Source organism: Prionailurus viverrinus, chromosome B3 (genome assembly GCF_022837055.1).
Source record: "Prionailurus viverrinus isolate Anna chromosome B3, UM_Priviv_1.0, whole genome shotgun sequence".
Taxonomy (NCBI): domain Eukaryota; kingdom Metazoa; phylum Chordata; class Mammalia; order Carnivora; family Felidae; genus Prionailurus; species Prionailurus viverrinus.
The window spans coordinates 113,363,299-113,381,594 of NC_062566.1; the positions used below are offsets into that span (position 1 = coordinate 113,363,299).

The 18,296-nt window shown below is 39.4% G+C and overlaps 1 protein-coding gene across 13 annotated transcripts in view; it reads left to right on the plus strand.

Moving 5' to 3' along the window:
• The window catches only part of RGS6 (regulator of G protein signaling 6), a 629,079-nt gene that overhangs the window by 415,285 nt on the left and 195,498 nt on the right, over positions 1-18,296 (plus strand). For all 13 annotated transcript variants that reach the window (XM_047862117.1, XM_047862126.1, XM_047862124.1 and 10 more), the window contains one exon: positions 1,191-1,290. In XM_047862117.1, coding sequence (XP_047718073.1) covers positions 1,191-1,290 — 100 coding nt within the window. The remainder of the gene's footprint in view (positions 1-1,190; positions 1,291-18,296) is intronic.

Sequence of the window (18,296 nt, forward strand, 5' to 3'; positions counted from 1 at the left end):
AATAGGATAATATTGTATGATACTTAGAATAACACCTGGCACATAATAAATTCTTTATATATTTTAGCTATTATATATTATTATCAAGTTATTCTGTATCCTAACCTCATTATTTATTTTTAACAAGTTATTTATGTCTATCAAACAAGTTGCCATATGACTTTGAGAAAGTCAACCTCAACCTGCAATTGCCAGTATGTTAGACTAGATGGGCTATAGTTTTAAATCTCTAGACTTAAAATTTTATGCATCTTTGATAGAAGCACTCTGAGAATCCGTTTCACAGATATTCTTTTGCTTAGGGAAATAAGATGTGTAATAAAACTAAACCTCCTCTTCTCCCCTATTCCAGTCGCTCCCTACCCCCACCTCCTCAAACAATAAGATCTATGTCCTTGTCACAGATTGTTCTGTATCCTGTTCTGAAGCTTTCTGCCCAGGAAATTACATCTGACTTGTAAATTCTTAGCTACAAATTGGTTTCCCAATTTAGGCACCTAAATCCTTAATAGTCCGTCTCCTCTCTCTGTTCTGTTTTCAATATATGTACATAGCAACTTGTTTTATTAATAAAATCTAACTGACTTCAAGCCACAGCCCACCGTGGTATTTCTTTTGACAATGTGACTTATTTGGTCCAAAAGGAAAGGATTCTGTCTTTTGTTCCACTTTAGTCCTGGCTTAAGGTGACCACCCTCACACCACCACAAACAACCACTGAAACCTGTCCTCCGACTTCTCTGAATCAGAACTTTCCATGTCTTTATCTTTTCTCCTGTGTGACTCTGGCTGGCTCCTGCACTGGTCCCAAAGACCAGATGGTTCATATTGTCCAGGCTATGTATAAACCCAATTTGGGAAAGAGGAGGAATCATTGCAGACATATTGAATTACATGGTGGATCTCATTAGGAATCCTAATATTTCTCCCTCCTTACCTTCTTGATCTCAGAGTCTGTTCTTATAGACCACGTTTTATGTTCTTGTATATAACCTCATGGCCTCATCCCATCCCCAGTGCTTGGTTTATTGCAGATCCTGCTATTATGTTTATTGACTGCCTAGGTGGAGGCTGTTTTTTTATGTCTATTGTTGGCATTCATGTTCATACATGTTCATTATGGCTGTTAATAAAGGTATCATTTATCATTACTTTATGGGAGAAAATGACACTTCCTTATTCTCTTTCAGATTGAAGACATCATCACAAAGATGCAAGATGACAAGACAGGGGGTGTGCCCATCAGAACAGTCAAGAGCTTTCTCTCCAAAATTCCCAGTGTCGTTACAGGTAAACTTTCTCCTTACAAGGTGTTGGTGGCAGTAGGAAAAGGCCACTGAAGAGTTGTGTAGTGCTGATTGTGACCTGGGGTGTGTCTAAAGATTTGTGAATAGCAAAGATGATACATTCAATGTGCTTCTTAGACAAAGTCGAGTTGTGGTCATGGTTTCCAGAAGAAGCTGCTCTTTGCCAATGGTTAAGGATGGTTTTGCCATGACCACCCTTCCGTGTATAGGTTGAGGCTTCTGGAAAGAAGCTCATTACTGACCTGAATAGCCCATCAGCAATTTAGCCTATGAGATGTACATAAGCACAGGCGTATTAAAGAAATGATTTTAGATTTAAATAAGCTTTAAGAAAGTCTTCTGTTCAAATTCTACCAAATGCTTTTATTTTTAAGTTTTTCAACTGACTGTACTTGAACTCTTGGAAGAAGTGGTTTTAGAATATTTTTTCTGCATTACTTTGGGGATTTGGTGTGTTTTGTCTGCTTGGACATTTCTTCAAAAATTAATTATGAAGTATATCAAACACATGGGTATAGTTTCAAGTATAATACTAAAATAGGCCACATGTGTCTACCAGCCTGCTTCCTAAGTAACACATCACCAGTATCTTAGGCCCCTTATGGGCCTAATGGATGACATCTGCCTCCCTTCCCACAGTAGGTAACCTCTATCTACTCTTATCCTGATCAGTTTGTTGCCTTTCTTCATAATTTCACCACATAGGCTTGTATTGTATCTAAACAAACAACCAAATAAATTAAGATAAAATTTTAGAGAGTTCTCTCATCATCAAAATCTAGTTATTCGCTTTCCAAATTTGGGGAGCCAGAAGGCTTCAGTTTCTACTACATACTTATAAAATAATTAAGATAAAAAATCCTGACAACACCAAGGGCTGGTGAGGCTATGGAGCAACTGGAACGCTCACACATTGCTGGTGGGAAGGTAAAAACTCTGGACATTTCTTATAATACTAAACAAATGCTTACCCTATGACCCAGCAATCCCACTCCTTGGTATTTATACAAGAGAAACAAAAACGTGCACTCAGACGAAAACTCATTAAGTATTTATAATAACTTTATTTGTGATCTCCAAAGCCCATACACAACCCAAATGTCCTTTGGTGGGTGAAGAAAGAAACAAACTGTGGCACACCCACATTCATCAATAGAAAGGAGTGAACTGTTGATACACGCACCAACTTAGATAAACCTCAAAGTTATTTTCCTGAGGGGAAGAAGCCAGTCTCAAAAGATTACATCCTGTAGGATTCCATTTACATGACATTCTAAAAAATTCCAAAACTACAGTGACAGAGAACAGATAGATCAGTGGTTGACAAGGATTAAGAACTGGGGAAGGGTATAATTATAAAGGGATCACACAAAGGAATTTTATAAGGTTACAGTGGAAGTATCCTGTATCCTGATTGTGGTGGTGGTGGTGACATTAATCTATACATAGGTCAAATTCATAGAACAGCATACACACAGCATACACACACACACAGAGTCAATATGTGTATGTTACCTTAAAAAATAAATATACTCAACTGAGGCACGCATAAGTATCCTAACTCATTATTCAGACTGTCACTGTTTAAACTCAGGTACCAAATAGATCTGGATAATGAAGGTTGATTGTATTGTTAGTATGCTCTAATTTTGAAATTTTTCTAAATGGAATTATAATATTGGCTATGATATATTATTTTTTCATACACTTCTGGATTTTGTTTGATAAAATGTTGTTTAGGATTTTTAATCAATTTTCACAGGACGATGTGTTTATTGCTTTTCTCACTTACCCTTCTTGCTGCTTTGGGTATCAAATTTATGTTAGATTCCTAAGATGAATCATGGAGTATATTTCTTTTGTTGATATCGTAGTGTTCTCTGAAAAATGTTTTTCTCTTTAATCTAGATTTTAGGTGTTTACTTTCAATTATTTTATTTTTTTATTTCTTGAATTTCCATCTGGTTCTTTCTCCAATATACTTGGTCACTCATTCCACACACATTTCTTGGGTGTTTGCTATTCTAAATATTGCTGGCCAGTGGGAATTCAGAAATAAATGAAACAGCTAAAATTTTCTGTTCTCATGGAATTTTAGATTCTAGTGGAGGAGACAACAAAATAAATAAGAAAAACCCGTAGAATTTTAGGTAATGATAAAGGTCAAAGAGAAAAATAAAGTATGAAAGGTGGATGATGGAATCACAACTCTGAAACAGGTGGCCAAAGAAGAATTCCCTGAGAAGGTAACATTTGGGTAAAGATGGAGGGGAGATGAAGGATTGAGTCATGCGAATATTGAGGGAAAGAGCATTCCAGAAAGCAAGTGCTAAGTCTCTAAGGCGAGTGTGTTCTTGCATACAGAGGAACTAAGAAAAGGGACCCAGAGTAGAGTGAAAAAATGAAAGGGCAATAGGGATGAAGTCAAAGTGATAATGGTGACCATGATCATGCAACCTCTTGGTCACTATAAGGCCACTGGAGAACTTTAAACATGAGCTGTCATGTTCTGACACAAGATCATTATATTGCATTCTGCATACCCTGGGGAGTCAGGAGACTGTGGCAAAAGTGGTAGTCAGCCTAGGCTATCAGCATGGGAGATGTGTGAAGTGATCAGATTCCAATTCAAGTTTGAGGGCAGAATAAACAGTATTTGGGGAAAGATTGGATGTAGGATATGAGAGAAAGAAAGGAATCAATGATGACTCTGCGCTTTTGGTTTCAAGCAACTGGAAAAATGGAGTTGGCATTAATTTCGACGAGGAAGACTGTGAGTGGGGAAGGGGGTTTGTTTCTTTGTTTAGCTGAAGTGTAAGAAATTAAAAGGTCCATTTTAGACATGCTAAGTTTTAGGGACCTACTAGACATTCAACTGGAGATGACAAGTAGGCACTTGGGTGTGTGGATCTAGAATTTAACGGAGATCCTGAACTGGGCACATAAGTCATTAGAATATAAGTGATATTTAAAGCCATGGGATTAATGACCTCACACCAAGGGATTGAATGTAAACAGAAAACAGTCCAAGTCCTACAACTTGGGATATTCTAACATATGAGGGTTATGGAGAGACAAAGAAATCAGCAAAAGAAAGTGAAAAGGAGCAGCTGGAGACAAAGAGGAACATCAGGAGGACATGGTCTCTTGGAAGCCAGATTTTCTAGAAAGTGCTTCAGGAAAGAATATGCCAAAAGCTGCTGGTAGTCATGTAAGATAAGGACTGAGAATCAACCATTGCATTTAGCGACAATTGAATTCAACTGCTGACCTTGATAAGTGCATATTCCATGAAGCATTTGGCAGGGGAGAATGGCAAAAAGCCTTATTGGAGTGGGTTCAAGTCAGAATGGGAGGAGAAATATTTGAGGTAGTGAGTATAATTAATCTTTGAAGGAGTTCTCCTTAAAAGGAAGAAATGCAGGAGGATCTAGACGGGTGAATGAAGTCAGGACACGTAGGTTTTTAAATAATATGAAAGTGACAGTATGCTTGTATGATTAATGGCAATGACTCAATAGGGGGAGAAAAATGGTGCAGGAGATGGAGGAAAATTTCAAGAAATGATATCATTGAGCAGGTAAGAGATTGAATGTAATGCAAGGCAATTGGGGAGCTCTAGCTAAAAACATGTACAATTCATTCATAGGAAGACAAATGGAGGTGCAGTAGATGCACAGAGGTACAAATAAGCATGATGGCGGGAGGGGGGAGCTTGTAGTAGTTTTCTTTTCACTGCTTCTATTTTCTTAGTAACATGAAAAGGAAAGAAGGTAGAGATATTAGGTTTGAGAAGAGATCAGAAGCCATGCAATAGTCATCTAGGGGTCTAAAGAGATTGACTGGACTAAGGAAATAGAGTTTTGACTGTGAGGTAGCATTAAGGACCCTCTTGAGATTATTAATATTTATGAACTTAAAGAGAGGCAATTTCTCCAGCCACATTTAGCTCTCTGGGTTTGGACGTGTATCAGGTAGAAAGGTGGACTTAATTAAGGCTCTCGCAAGTATGAAGAGTATGATAAATCAAGGGAAAGGCAAGAGAGTAACTGAAATGATTGACCATTAAATTTTAACTGAGCAAGGATGGAAGTGAAACATGAGATGGGTGAGGAATAGTGGAGAGTAGTCATGACCATAAACTGTAGGTCTAGTGGAAAGGAGTTTTGGAGTTGGAGGCCAAAGTAAGAGAGCTGGAAATGTAGGGGATGGTGTTTGGATAGCCGAATTTTTTTTAAGGGCATTCTTCTAGGTTTTTTAGATTTTTTTATGTTTATTATTTATTTTTGAGAGAGAGAGAGAGAGAGAAAGAGAGGGAGAGGGAGGGAGTGGGGAGGGGCAGAGAGAGAGGGAAACACAGAATTTGGAGCAGGCTCCGGGCTCCGAGCTGTCAGCACAGAGCCCGACGCAGGGCTCAAACTCACAAACTGTGAGATCATGACCTGAGCCAAAGTTGGAAGCTTAACCAACTGAGCCACCCAGACATCCCTAGCAGAATGTTTGAAATTGGGATTATGGGAATAAGTGACTGAGATAGAATAGAGGACAAGATCACTAGAAGAGAGGAGGTCAAGGAACCAAGGGGCCATGATTTGGGGAAACTGGGCTATGTGGGTATTGAAATCATGACTGGGGGATAGTTAGAGGCAGTGATTGTGAGTCTGTGGTTAAAATCTTCATGGAATAAGAGACAGAGGCCTAGGCATCAGTAGATGACTTCACAACAAGAGGAATAGATGATTTAATCTGATGTCATGAGAGTCAAAGCTAAACGTTTTTTTGGAGAAGAGGTGGGGAAAGAAGACATGAGAAGTTAGAGGGTCACTTACCTGCCTTCAAATGCCATGGTGTGTAGAGCATGGGAGAGAAAATAGCCACCACCTCAGAGAGCCACAGGGAACCGGAGCCACTGAGGAAGAAAAAGATGAAAGGAAAATTAACTGAAAAGGATGAGGATGTGAAAAATTTTATTTAGGACTGACCATGAGCTCCAGAGGGCAAGGAAAAGCATTTCAGGAAATGATGCATACATGACCTGGGTAATTAATGTCCATTATTGCTATGTACCAGGCACTGGAGTAGTCACAGGACGTGTAAAAATAAATGAAAACCTGATCTCTGCTTTTCGAAAGCTGTTAATCTAGTGAGAGAAACAGACACAGGTAGACCAATAATTATATGAGCTATGGATTCTAATAGCAAAATGAACAAAGCCCAGAGGAAAGAATTGTGAGTTTTCCTTGGGTAAGTCTAGAACATTTCTCTAAGGATGTATGTCATTTTTTTCAATGTTTATTCTTGAAAGAGAGAGATTGAGCACAAGCAGGGGAGGGGCAGAGACAGAGGGAGACACAGAATCCAAAGCAGGCTCCAGGCTCTGAGCTGTCAGCACAGAGGCCTACACGGGGCTTGAACCCACGAACCGTGAGATCATGACCTGAGCCGAAGTTGGACGCTTAACCAACTGAGCCACCCAGGTGCCCCAATGGATGTATATCAGTTTTTATTGCTACATAACCATCACAAGTCATAATGATTTTTTTATTTCTCATGATCAGGATTGTTTGAATTGGCAATCCAGGTGGTTCTCCTGCTGTTCTCACCCATGAAGCCCTAGTCATCTGATGGTTCAATTGAGACTAGAGGTCTACGATGGCCTTACTCATTTGTTTGGTAGTGGTGCTTACTCTTAGATGGCACTTCAGTTCTCTTCCATATCACCTTGTATCCCTCCCCCAGTAAGTTAGACTGGGCTTCTTCACAGCCTGATGGTCTCAGAGTTCCAAGGGAGAAAACTGCAAGGTTTCTTAAGGTATAAGCTCCAGAACTTATGCAATGTCAAGTACACACAATCTGTTCTTCAAAGCACATCACAAGACCAGCCTAGATTGAGGAGGATGGGGAAACCAACTCTACCTTCTGGTGTAGGAGTAGAATGCCACATTGACATAGGGAGACATGACTCTTTGGAGGTCATTGTTATAATGATCCACCACATGAAATAATTTTGGAACTGGATCTTAAACATAAGTTGAAAACGGAGGAAGGTCATTCTGGGCAGAAAAAATAGAATTTTCATGGCCCAAATGCATGAAAACTATGCCAGGTTGCAGCAAAGATGAGCTTGCTTATGTGGTTGTAATTTATTTTTTTATTATTTTTTTAATGTTTATTTATTTTTGAGAGAGAGAGACAGAGCATGAGCAGGGGAGGGGCAGAGAGAGAGAGAGGGAGACACAGAATCTGAAGCAGGCTCCAGGCTCTGAGCTGCCAGCACAGAGCCCAACGTGGGGCTCGAACTCATGAACCATGAGATCACGACCTGAGCTTAACCGACTGAGCCACCTAGGCATCCCATGTGGTTGTAATTTAAAACACACTTATGTGTGTATGTGTTTGAAGAGAAGAGCACATTGGCAGAACACCCAGAGGAATTAAACGGATGTGAGACTTAATCTTAATAATGGATTATAAATGAACTTGACTTATAGACTTTATCCCAAAGGCAATGGTTTTAAATAAGAAGGACATCACATCCATGTGTTAGAAGCAGGAAGAAACAGGGAGTGTAAAGACTAGTTAGTGAATCTTTAGATGGAGGAGTCTAAGCAGGAAATAAGAAGGGCTGTGTTAAGAACAGCCACAGTTGGGGCACCTGGGTGGCTCAGTTGGTTAAGCGTCTGACTTCAGCTCAGGTCACGATCTCACGGTCCGTGAGTTCGAGCCCCGCATCAGGCTCTGGGCTGATGGCTCAGAGCCTGGAGCCTGCTTCCGATTCTGTCTCTCCCTCTCTCTCTGTCCCTCCCCAGTTCATGCTCTGTCTCTCTCTGTCCCAAAAAAAATAAATAAATGTTAAAAAAAATTTTTTTTAATTAAAAAAAAAAAAAAAGAACAGCCACAGTATCAGCTGGAACCACAGCTTTAGAGCCACATCTCATTCAATCTTCATGAAAATCCTATAAGGTAGGAACTGTTATTATCTCCATTTTACAGGTGAGTAACCTGCTACTTCAAGAGCCTAAGTTACTTTTCCAAGGTTACACAGCTAGTCAGTAGCAGGACCTCTGCCTCCAGGGCCTACCTGTGAAAGAATAGTAACTATAAGATTCAAGACACCTGAAGGAAAGATAGAATATAGAATTGATAGGACTTGGTGACTAGGTGCGGGGCAAAGGGGAACTCATTCAAAATAGGATCCCAGTTTACATGATGGATTGAATACATTCATCTTTTTCTCTTTTGAAACCCCACAAAAATCAAAATAAAGGAGTTTTAAAGATGCAATCCCAAAGTTGGAGGACATTATGGTAACAATCCAATGTGAAAAGTGAACATCCTTGGATTAAATATCCTTGAAAAGATAATCCAATGCAAAAACAATCAATGCCCCGCTCTCCAGATGTGCACATATGTGAGAGACTCGTGGAGAAATGTTTCCCAACGCAGACAGTAACAACAAAGTTCAGAGATCTGAAAAGCAGACGGGCACATGGTAGCTGGCACAGCTCTGAAGCAACCATCACTAGTCAGTGGGAAAAGCTAAAAAAAATTAAAAAAAACAACTCAATTTATATGATAGAGTCCTCAAGAGGCTCAGACACTGGTAGTTCTATCTAGTTAGAATGCATTTGGCCAACATACTCACCTTCTCCTTAACCACCACTGCATGGACAAATCACTAACTCAGTGCCTACTGTTGAGCACCATTGGGTCCCACACTCCCAGCACACCTCAGGCTGGAGTTGAGGTTGTCCCTAACACCAGTTAAACTCCAGGACAAAAGGTAAATCTCATGCTCAACCTGTTCAAAATCTCAAACATGATATTCAGCCAGCACCTGCTGTGACACAGAGAACGGCTAGCAATTGGAATACAGGAACCTCATTTGGCAATGTCAAAAAACACAGAAGAACTTAAGTCTGCACCAGTGGGTATTCAGCAGCCACAGACTGAAACAGAATTTAGCTGTAAGGTTGTTGGATGGAGCCACAGCTGTAGCCAATCCTATGAGCAACATGTTTAAACCCATACCCAGAGTGCTAGCACCAACACAGAATCCCAAGCTGTTTACCTCCACCAACCATCTCTAGAGAAGAACCTGGAATGATATTTTCGGAACACATTATGCCTCTTCACCTTCCTAAAGTTACAGGTACTAGAGTAGAGAGCTACATCCAAAGAAAATCTAGATCGCTGAGACCTTCGGGTACCAAATCCAAGGTGGAAATCCACAAATATATGGCCACTCTATTACTGTGCCAATGGATATTGTGTGTACAGAACAGTAATCACCCCATATGGCAACTTCCCCCCCCCACCCCCCAGGCATCAGCCTCCATCAATCTTTCTAACCTTTAGTGAAATAGCCAATCACCCATCACAAACCAGCAGATACCCTTTCACACATTTTGGGAGTTTTGTCACCAACATTGGAGATTCCCCTTCATGAATAACAGCTGGGAGTAGCTTTCTCTCTTCTGTATCAGGAGGACCCCATTTTCTGTGCAAAGATTAGAAGGTAAACATTTTAAATGATGGATGAAATGAGTCTTGTGTGACCAACGCAGTGTTTCTATCTCTTGCATTGCTGGACAACCAGCTGTCCATACTTACATGTGGCTACCACCTGAATAAAACAGTGACTACAATGAGAGAAGGCATGAAGATGGAGACAAATATCACAATAATGAGAGTCCTCTGGTGAAGTTGGGAAGTATGAGATTCCTCCCAGGTGCCATATTGATGAGGGGTATGTAAGGTGTGTCTCAGTGCATCCAAGACACCATCACTAAAGAAGTTCTAGAAAGCTACTCATTGCCACTTTCTCAGAAGCATGGTGAAAACCAAAGATGAGAATAACATTAATCTGAAAGTATCCCTGCTAGAAGGACCATCTCTGTGCTGTCCAACAACTACCCTGAGTTGAGAATCTTACCAACTTACCAAGTCATATCAAAGATAAATAAGAAACAACTGTTAGTGACCTACACCGAGTAAAGAAACTAATACACAGGAGGGGCACCTGGGTGGCTTAGTCAGTTGAGCATCCAACTTCAGTTCACGTCATGATCTCACAGTTCGTGGGTGTGAGCCCCACGTTGGGCTCTGTGCTGACAGCTCAGAGCCTGGAGCCTGCTTCGGGTTCTACGTCTCCCTCTTTCTGACCCTTCCCTGCTCGTGTTCTGTCTCTCTCTCTCAAAAATAAAAACATTAAAAAAAATTTAATACTAATATACAGGAATATGCAGATATGTATGTTTGTAATAAATCAAATGAGTGAGTCTGGATGAGAAACTCCAAACTGAAGGTTCTAGAATATAAGGAAAAGGCCCCACATAAAGAATGTATTTTTTTTTTTAAATCAACATTGGAATAAAGGAAAATATACAGACCTAGTACATAGACTAACAAAAAGAATTTGTGAAGAATAAGGGTGTGGGTTATGGGAAGATATAAAAGCTGAACATCGAAATAAAGAAAGCTTTCTACAATTCACAGGTGTCATTAAAGGGGTCCCTGACACCCAGTGACAAAAAAAGGTCAGAGTTGAGTGGATGTTATTTCTTTCAGAGGAGCCCCTTTGAAGTAGGCTTTATGGTACAACTTTCCTAATGTGTTGGTGTCTATCAGTTGGAATTGGTGACACAAGAGGGGACAGGCATTTCTTGACCTTCCATCTAACAAATCAGATTTATCTGGTTAACTTATGCAGGACCCATAGAGAGCCTGGAGAAAAAGTACCTATTTGGATCATTTATGCTGAAAGTAAAACCTTTTCCTGTCATGTTACTCTGTTCCTTTTCTTCTAGCCTTGAAATATATGTTCTAACCTTATTGGTCAGATCTTTATTAATAATAATTATTTAATAAAAATAGATATAATGATTTTTAAATTCCAATGTAGTTAACACACAGTGTTATATTAGTTTGAGGTATAGAATATAGTGATTCAACAATTCCATACATTTTCAGAGCTCATCAAAGTAAGTGTGGTCTCAGTCCCCTTCACCTATTCCACCCTTCCCCCACCCCCTGTAGCCATCTGTTTGTTCTTTGTAGTTAAGAGTCTGTTTGGGGGGTTTGTCTCTTTTCCCCCCATTTTTTAATTTGTTTTGTTTCTTAATTTCTACATCTGAATGAAATCATATGGTATTTGTCTTTCTCTGACTTATTTTGCTTAGCACTATACTCTCTAGATCCATCCATGTCATTGCAAATGACAAGACTTCATTCTCTTTTATGGCTGAATAATATTCCATTGTATATATGTACCACATCTTTTTTTAAATTTTTTTTTAATGTTTATTCATTTTTGAGACAGAGAGAGACAGAGCATGAACGGGGAAGGGTCAGAGAGAGAGGGAGACACAGAATCTGAAGCAGGCTCCAGGCTCTGAGCTGTCAGCACAGAGCCCAACGCAGGGCTCGAACTCATGGACTGTGAGATCATGACTTGAGCCGAAGTCAGACCCTTAACCGACTGAGCCACCCAGGCGCCCCATACCACATCTTCTTTATCCATTTATCTATTGGTGGACACTTGAACTACTTCCTTAATTTGTCTATTGTAAATAATGCTGTGATAAACATGGGAGTACATATATCCCTTTGAATTCATGTTTTTGTATTCTTTGGGTACATGCTCAGTAGTGTGATTACTGGATCATATTTTAATTCTTTTTTTAATTTTTTGAGGAAACTCCAGTACTGTTTTCCAGAGTGGCTACACCAGTTTGCAATCCCACCAACAGTGCAAGAGGGTTCCTTTTTCTTCACATCCTTGCCAACACTTGTTTCTTGTGTTTTGTATTTTAGCCATTCTGACAGGTGTAAGGTGCTATCTCATCGTGGTTTCGACTTGCATATCCCTGATGATAAGTGACATTGAACATCCTTTCATGTGTCTGTTGGCCATCTGTATGCCTTCTTTGGAGAAATGTCTGTTCATGTCTTCTGCCCACTTTTAACTGGATTATTTCTTGTTTTGTGCTGAATTGGATATGTTCTTTATATTTTTTGGATATTAACCTATTATTGGATATGTCATTTGCAAATATCTTCTCCTATTCAGTAGGTTTGTCCTTTAGTTTTGTTAATTTTTTTTCTGTGAAGAATTTTTTTCTGTGAAGAATTTTTTTTCTGTTAATTTTTTCTGTTCAGGAGACATATCCAGAAAAATGTTGCTATGTCTGATGTCAGAGACATTACTGCCTGTGCTCTCTTCTAGGATTTTTATGGGTTCAGGTCTCACATTTAGGTACTCAATCCATTTTGAGTTTATGTTTGTGTGTGGTGTAAGCAAGTGTTCCAATTTCATTCTTTTGCATGTAGCTGTCCACAGTTTTCCCAGTATAATTTGTCGAAGGGACTATCTTTTTCCCATTGAATATTCTTGCCTCGTTTGCTGAAGATTAATTGACCATATAATTCTGGGTTTATTTCTGGGCTCTCTGTCCTGTTCTGTCGATCTACATGGCACAAAAACATTGTTTTTTACAACATTGTTGTAAACATTGTTGATTACTACAGCTTTGCAGTATAACTTGAAATCTGAGTTTGTGATACCTCCAGTTTTGTTCTTCCTTTTCAAGATTGCTTAGACTGTTTAGGGTCTTTTGTAGTTCCATACAAATTTTAGGGTTGTTTGTTCTAGTTCTGTGAAAAATGCTGTTGGCATTTTGATAGGTATTGCGTTATATCTATAGATTGCTTTGGGTAGTATGGACATTTTAACAATATTTGTTTTTCCAATCCATGAGCATGGAATATCTTTCCATTTGTTTATGTCGTCTTTACTTCTTTCATCATAGTTTTATGGTTTTCAGAGTACAAGTCTTTCACCTCCTTGATTAAGTTTATTCCTAGGTATTTTATTATTTTTGGTGCAGTTGTGAGTAGGATTGTTTTTCTTAATTTCTCTTTCTGCTGCTCCATTATTAGAATATAGAAATGCAATGGATTTTTGTATATTGATTTTGTATCCTGTGACCTGATTGAATTCATTGATTAGTTTTTTGGTGGGGTCTTTAGGGTTATATATATATAGTATCATGTCATCTGCAAATAGTGAAAGTTTTACTTCTTCTTTATCAATTTGGACGCCTTTTAATTCCTTTTTCTGTCTGGTTGCTGTGGCTACGGCTTCCAGTACTAAGTTGAATAAAAATGGTGAGAGTGGACATCCTTGTCTTGTTCCTGGATCTTAAGGGGAAAGCCCTCAGTTTTTCACCACTGAGTATGATGTTATCTGTGGGTTTTCCATATATGGCCTTTATTATGTTGAGATATGCTCCCTCTAAAATAAAGGCATTTAATAAAAATAAAAGACTTTTATTGGCCTGACCATATCAGGATAGGATGGTAAAGGTGGCACTTTTACCCAGCATAAAGACTTGAGGAAGTTTCAGATTTGGGAGCAAAGACACAGGATCAATCTTAGTCACGTTGAGTTAGAGGTTTTGAAGGGACATTTAGGCTGTATTATCCAGGAGACAGTTGGAAGTGAGGAACTGAAGTCCTGGGGAATGTTTTTCATAGGATATATGGATTTATGAATCATCATATCCTAAGTGGCAAGGGGTTTTGGGCTTATGATGCAATTCTAAGATTTATACATCTTCATGAATAAGCTCTATACCAATCCGTCACCTACCCAGCCTGATATAACACATCCCCGTATTCTATGATTTTGAGTTTGAAATTTTCCTGCCAATGTGAAAAAATTATCTTCACTTCTCAGATTAAAACTCATGGGCAAATTCATAGATGTTGCTAGAATGAAGCGAGTGAAGGGGTGCCCATGTCTGTGGGTTAGACATCTTGGGTTTGGGAAGGTTACCCCAAAGAGTAAATGTCCTGAGAAAGGGAATGAATATGGTTAGGAGAAAAAGAGCAAACATAAGAGATACCCATTAGAATACGGCCTCTCCCTAAGAAGTGAAAAATTAAGAACTAAAAGATACAAGGCTTAGAAATAAATGACCTTCAGGGAACACAGATAGAAAATAGGAGAGAGAAGAAGTAGTGAACAAGGAGTAAAAAGAACCCAAGATCAAAAGCCAAGGCTCATTGGCTTTTGGGGGCAAGGCTTATTCATAAGAAATGAAAATCTATGCCAACCTATCTCACCCTCCAGAGACTTGGTATTTCTGAGCAAATTGCACCCAGAAAAGGCACCTCATGATCACCTTAACCACTCCCTCTTTAGGACAACAGATCAGTGTCCTTGGGTCCTCCCATTTTGTTTTTTTGTTTGTTTGTTTTTTAATTTTTTTTTTTTTTAAATTTTTTTTTCAATGTTTATTTATTTTTGGGACAGAGAGAGACAGAGCATGAACAGGGGAGGGGCAGAGAGAGAGGGAGACACAGAATTGGAAACAGGCTCCAGGCTCTGAGCCATCAGCCCAGAGCCTGACGCGGGGCTCGAACTCACGGACCGCGAGATCGTGACCTGGCTGAAGTCGGACGCTTAACCGACTGCGCCACCCAGGCGCCCCTGTTTTTTAATTTTTTAATGTTTTATTTTATTTTTGAGTGAGCATGAGCAGGGGAGGGGCAGAGAGAGAGGGAGACACAGAATCTGAAGCAGGCTCCAGGCTCTGAGCTGTCAGCACAGAGCCCGATGCAGGGTTTGAACTCATGAGCCGTGAGATCGTGACCTGAGCTGATGTCAGATGCTTAACCGACTGAGCCACCTAGGTGCCCCTTGGGTCCTCCTTTTTGAATAGTAGGTATCTAACAAAGATGTTGGAGCTAAGATGGTGAGGTTTCTGAGTTTCCAACTTCCAGCCTGCCAGTTCTATCTACTCCCCACTTGCCCTGCATGTGACAGACACATCCTGGGCCGAATGCCTGCCAACTCCAGGAAACTAGCCAGATTGCACGGCCTTGCCCAGCTGTCATAGACAGTCATTCCAGGATAATTCTCTGTCACCTAAATGTCATGAGGAATTTTCCAGGGACTTTAAAGATTATTTTCTTCCAGCCCACCCTCAGAACACAATTTCCTAGCATGCAAGAGCCATAAGATTCATCTAGTCTCACTTATTCTTGCAGATAGGAAAATTGAGTCCCAGAGACATGATGTAATGTGCTCAGAAATCACACAGCTTGTTAGGGACTGAACCAAGATAGAATCTGGATTTCATGCTACCTTTGCAATGCTGCTTCCATTACTTCATGCAAAAAGTTATAGACTCTTGAATTGGAATAGTTTAGATGACGGATGCATTCCCCCTGAACATGAGAATCACTTGGGTAACTTGTTAAAAAGTACAGATTCCAGGGCCTCCCCAGGGGTCTGGGGTCTATTTTTAACGTCTTCCCAGATTATCTAATACAACCTGTCCGAATTTGGGAATCAGTACAAGCACCACATTCCTGGCAAGTACTCTCCAGCCTCTGCTTTAATAACCAGCAATGATGAATGTCATCATCTCTCATTTCATCTTTAGACAACTTTGGCTTTTAGGACAAACTTCTTCCTTATAATGGATGGAAACTTACCAACCTCCCCATAGCTTCAATCCATTAGTCCTAATTCTTACATTCTGTATCACAAAGAATAGAGGAATGAATTTGATTAAAAATACATCCACCTAGCTCTTCCTTAGGAATTTTTATTATACAAATAATTTTCAGACGATATGCTGGGTATATATACACATAGTTTTATTCTGCTTATCTCAACACGTTTCTTCATGTGTACACATCTATCTCTTTTTGTAGTTCACAAATTTATTTTTAATGGCTCTATGTTGACATAGACATTTTAAAGTGTTTTCCTTATGAGTTCTTGGCAATAGAGTTTGGGTGATAGAGCCTGGAGATGTAAACTGCTTCAGTGACATGCACTGGTAAATGTGTGACCTTTGACCCTCTTTGGGCCTCAGTTTCCTCATCTGTTAATTGATAAGTTTAGATTAAATAATGTGGTCCATGTCGACTTTGCGTATGAAGGCCTGTATGAAGTTACTGCTTTCCACTTAGTTCTTTTGATGTTCTGACTGAATCTAACCCTGGGTTAATCTAGACCATCAGTTTTCTCTTAAACTGTGGTGCTTCCAGATGATAAAGTAAGAGAATCTGGTTAGAAAACCTGAGAGTTACCCCAAAATTAATCAACATTCTTGGTCTTTGTTACTCTCCTTCTGCTCCTAAATCACTGAGAGGAAGAGGAACTAAAAAAATGACTTAGAGACAATTTGTTGGGTGCTATAGGAGGCTGAATAGTAGCTTCCAAAGATATCAGTCCCTAATTCTTGAAACCTGCAAATGTTACTTTATGGTGATAAAGGGTCTTTGCATATGTGATTAAGTCAAGGATCTTGAGATGGGGAGATGATCCCAGATTATGTGAGTGAGCCCTGAATGCACTCACATGTATCCTTGTAGAAGAGAGTCAGAGAAAGATTTGATACAGACAAAAGAGGAGGTCATGTGATCACAGAGTTAGAGGTTGGAGTGACGTGACTACAAGCCATGGAATGTGGCAGCCACCACCAAAATCTCCCTTAGAGCCTCCAGAGGTGGTGTGACCCTACTAACCCCTTGTGTTTTGGCCTAGTGAAACTGGTTTCAGACATCTGGCCCCCAGAACCATAATAGAAGAAATTTCTGTTGTTTTAAGCTACACAGTTTGCAGTGGTTTATTACAGCAGCCATGAAGAACTAATACAGGGCCCAGATTGCACTAAACACATTGTAGCATGAAAAAAATGACAGAGTAAGCGATGTCTTAGAAGATTGTGATGTTCTAGGGGCGCCTGGGTGGCTCAGTCGGTTAAGCATCTGACTTCGGCTCAGGTCATGATCTCATGGCTTGTGAGTTCAAGCCCCACGTCGGGCTCTGTGCTGACAGCTCAGAGCCTGGAGCCTCTTCAGATTCTGTGTCTTTCTCTCTCTCTCTGCCCGTCCTCTGCTCACACTCTGTCTCTCTCTGTCTCTCAAAAATAAATAAAAACAGTAAAAAAAAATTAAAAAAAGAAGATTGTGATGTTCTTGATTGAAAAAAAGGCAAAAGTCTATAAGTATTTTTTCAAAGTTTAATGGAAAATATAAATTATAATATTCATCCTGAAAAGAAATTGCACTGACATGTACCTATATTGTATAATTACTCAATGAGTAGTTAGCTTAAATTACTTCATAATGCTATAATACAAATTTTATTTGTTCTTTCTCAATGTAGATACATTTTATATATCCTGAATATTGCTATTATTCCTGTATTTGTGGTGAATTCTATTCAATCCATTATTAGTATATAAATATCATTTATTTTTTAATTAGTATGTCAGAATTTATACATGTGTACGTATTATTCCCTTCAAATAGTCACCTTGAGAAGTAGCATATTTATTTTAAGAATGCTGCCATTGCTTTCATTATTTCCAGAATTTCTCTCTGATAAGAGGTTATAGAGCTTCTAGAATTTGCTTAAATATCCTCAACAGAAGCAAAGCCACAAATCTGTATCCATATCCATATGCACACACATACATATATATTGTCAAAATAGATGCTCAGTTTTCTGCTTTGGAGAATAGGGAACTAGTCTACTCAGACCAACTGTCTAGCTGAGAGCAGCTCTAAAATCCAGGGGAAAAAATAAACTTGATGTTATTGGAGAGTTAACAAGAGAATGAAGAATTACTGAGCCAAGATTCATGATAATGTGAAAATCCATAGATATCATCCTGGCTTGGGGGACTATTTACACCATGGGGAAATTTGACAATCCAAAGAGGCAACTGGAAAGCTGAGAAGTGCTTTTGATAATATAATGGGAGGAGGATAACTAAAATTGGAGCTGAAAGACCACTGAAGATGGGGATTCTGGTAAATTCTCCACTCTTTGGATCAAGACTCTGAAAGGCTAAAAGTGAAGTAAAAATACTCAATCTCCACACAGAGTGAGGACCAGCTCCCAGTAGCTGACACAGACCACAAAAATCTAACTTCTTGACGTTGGTTCAAAGTGATCCCAGG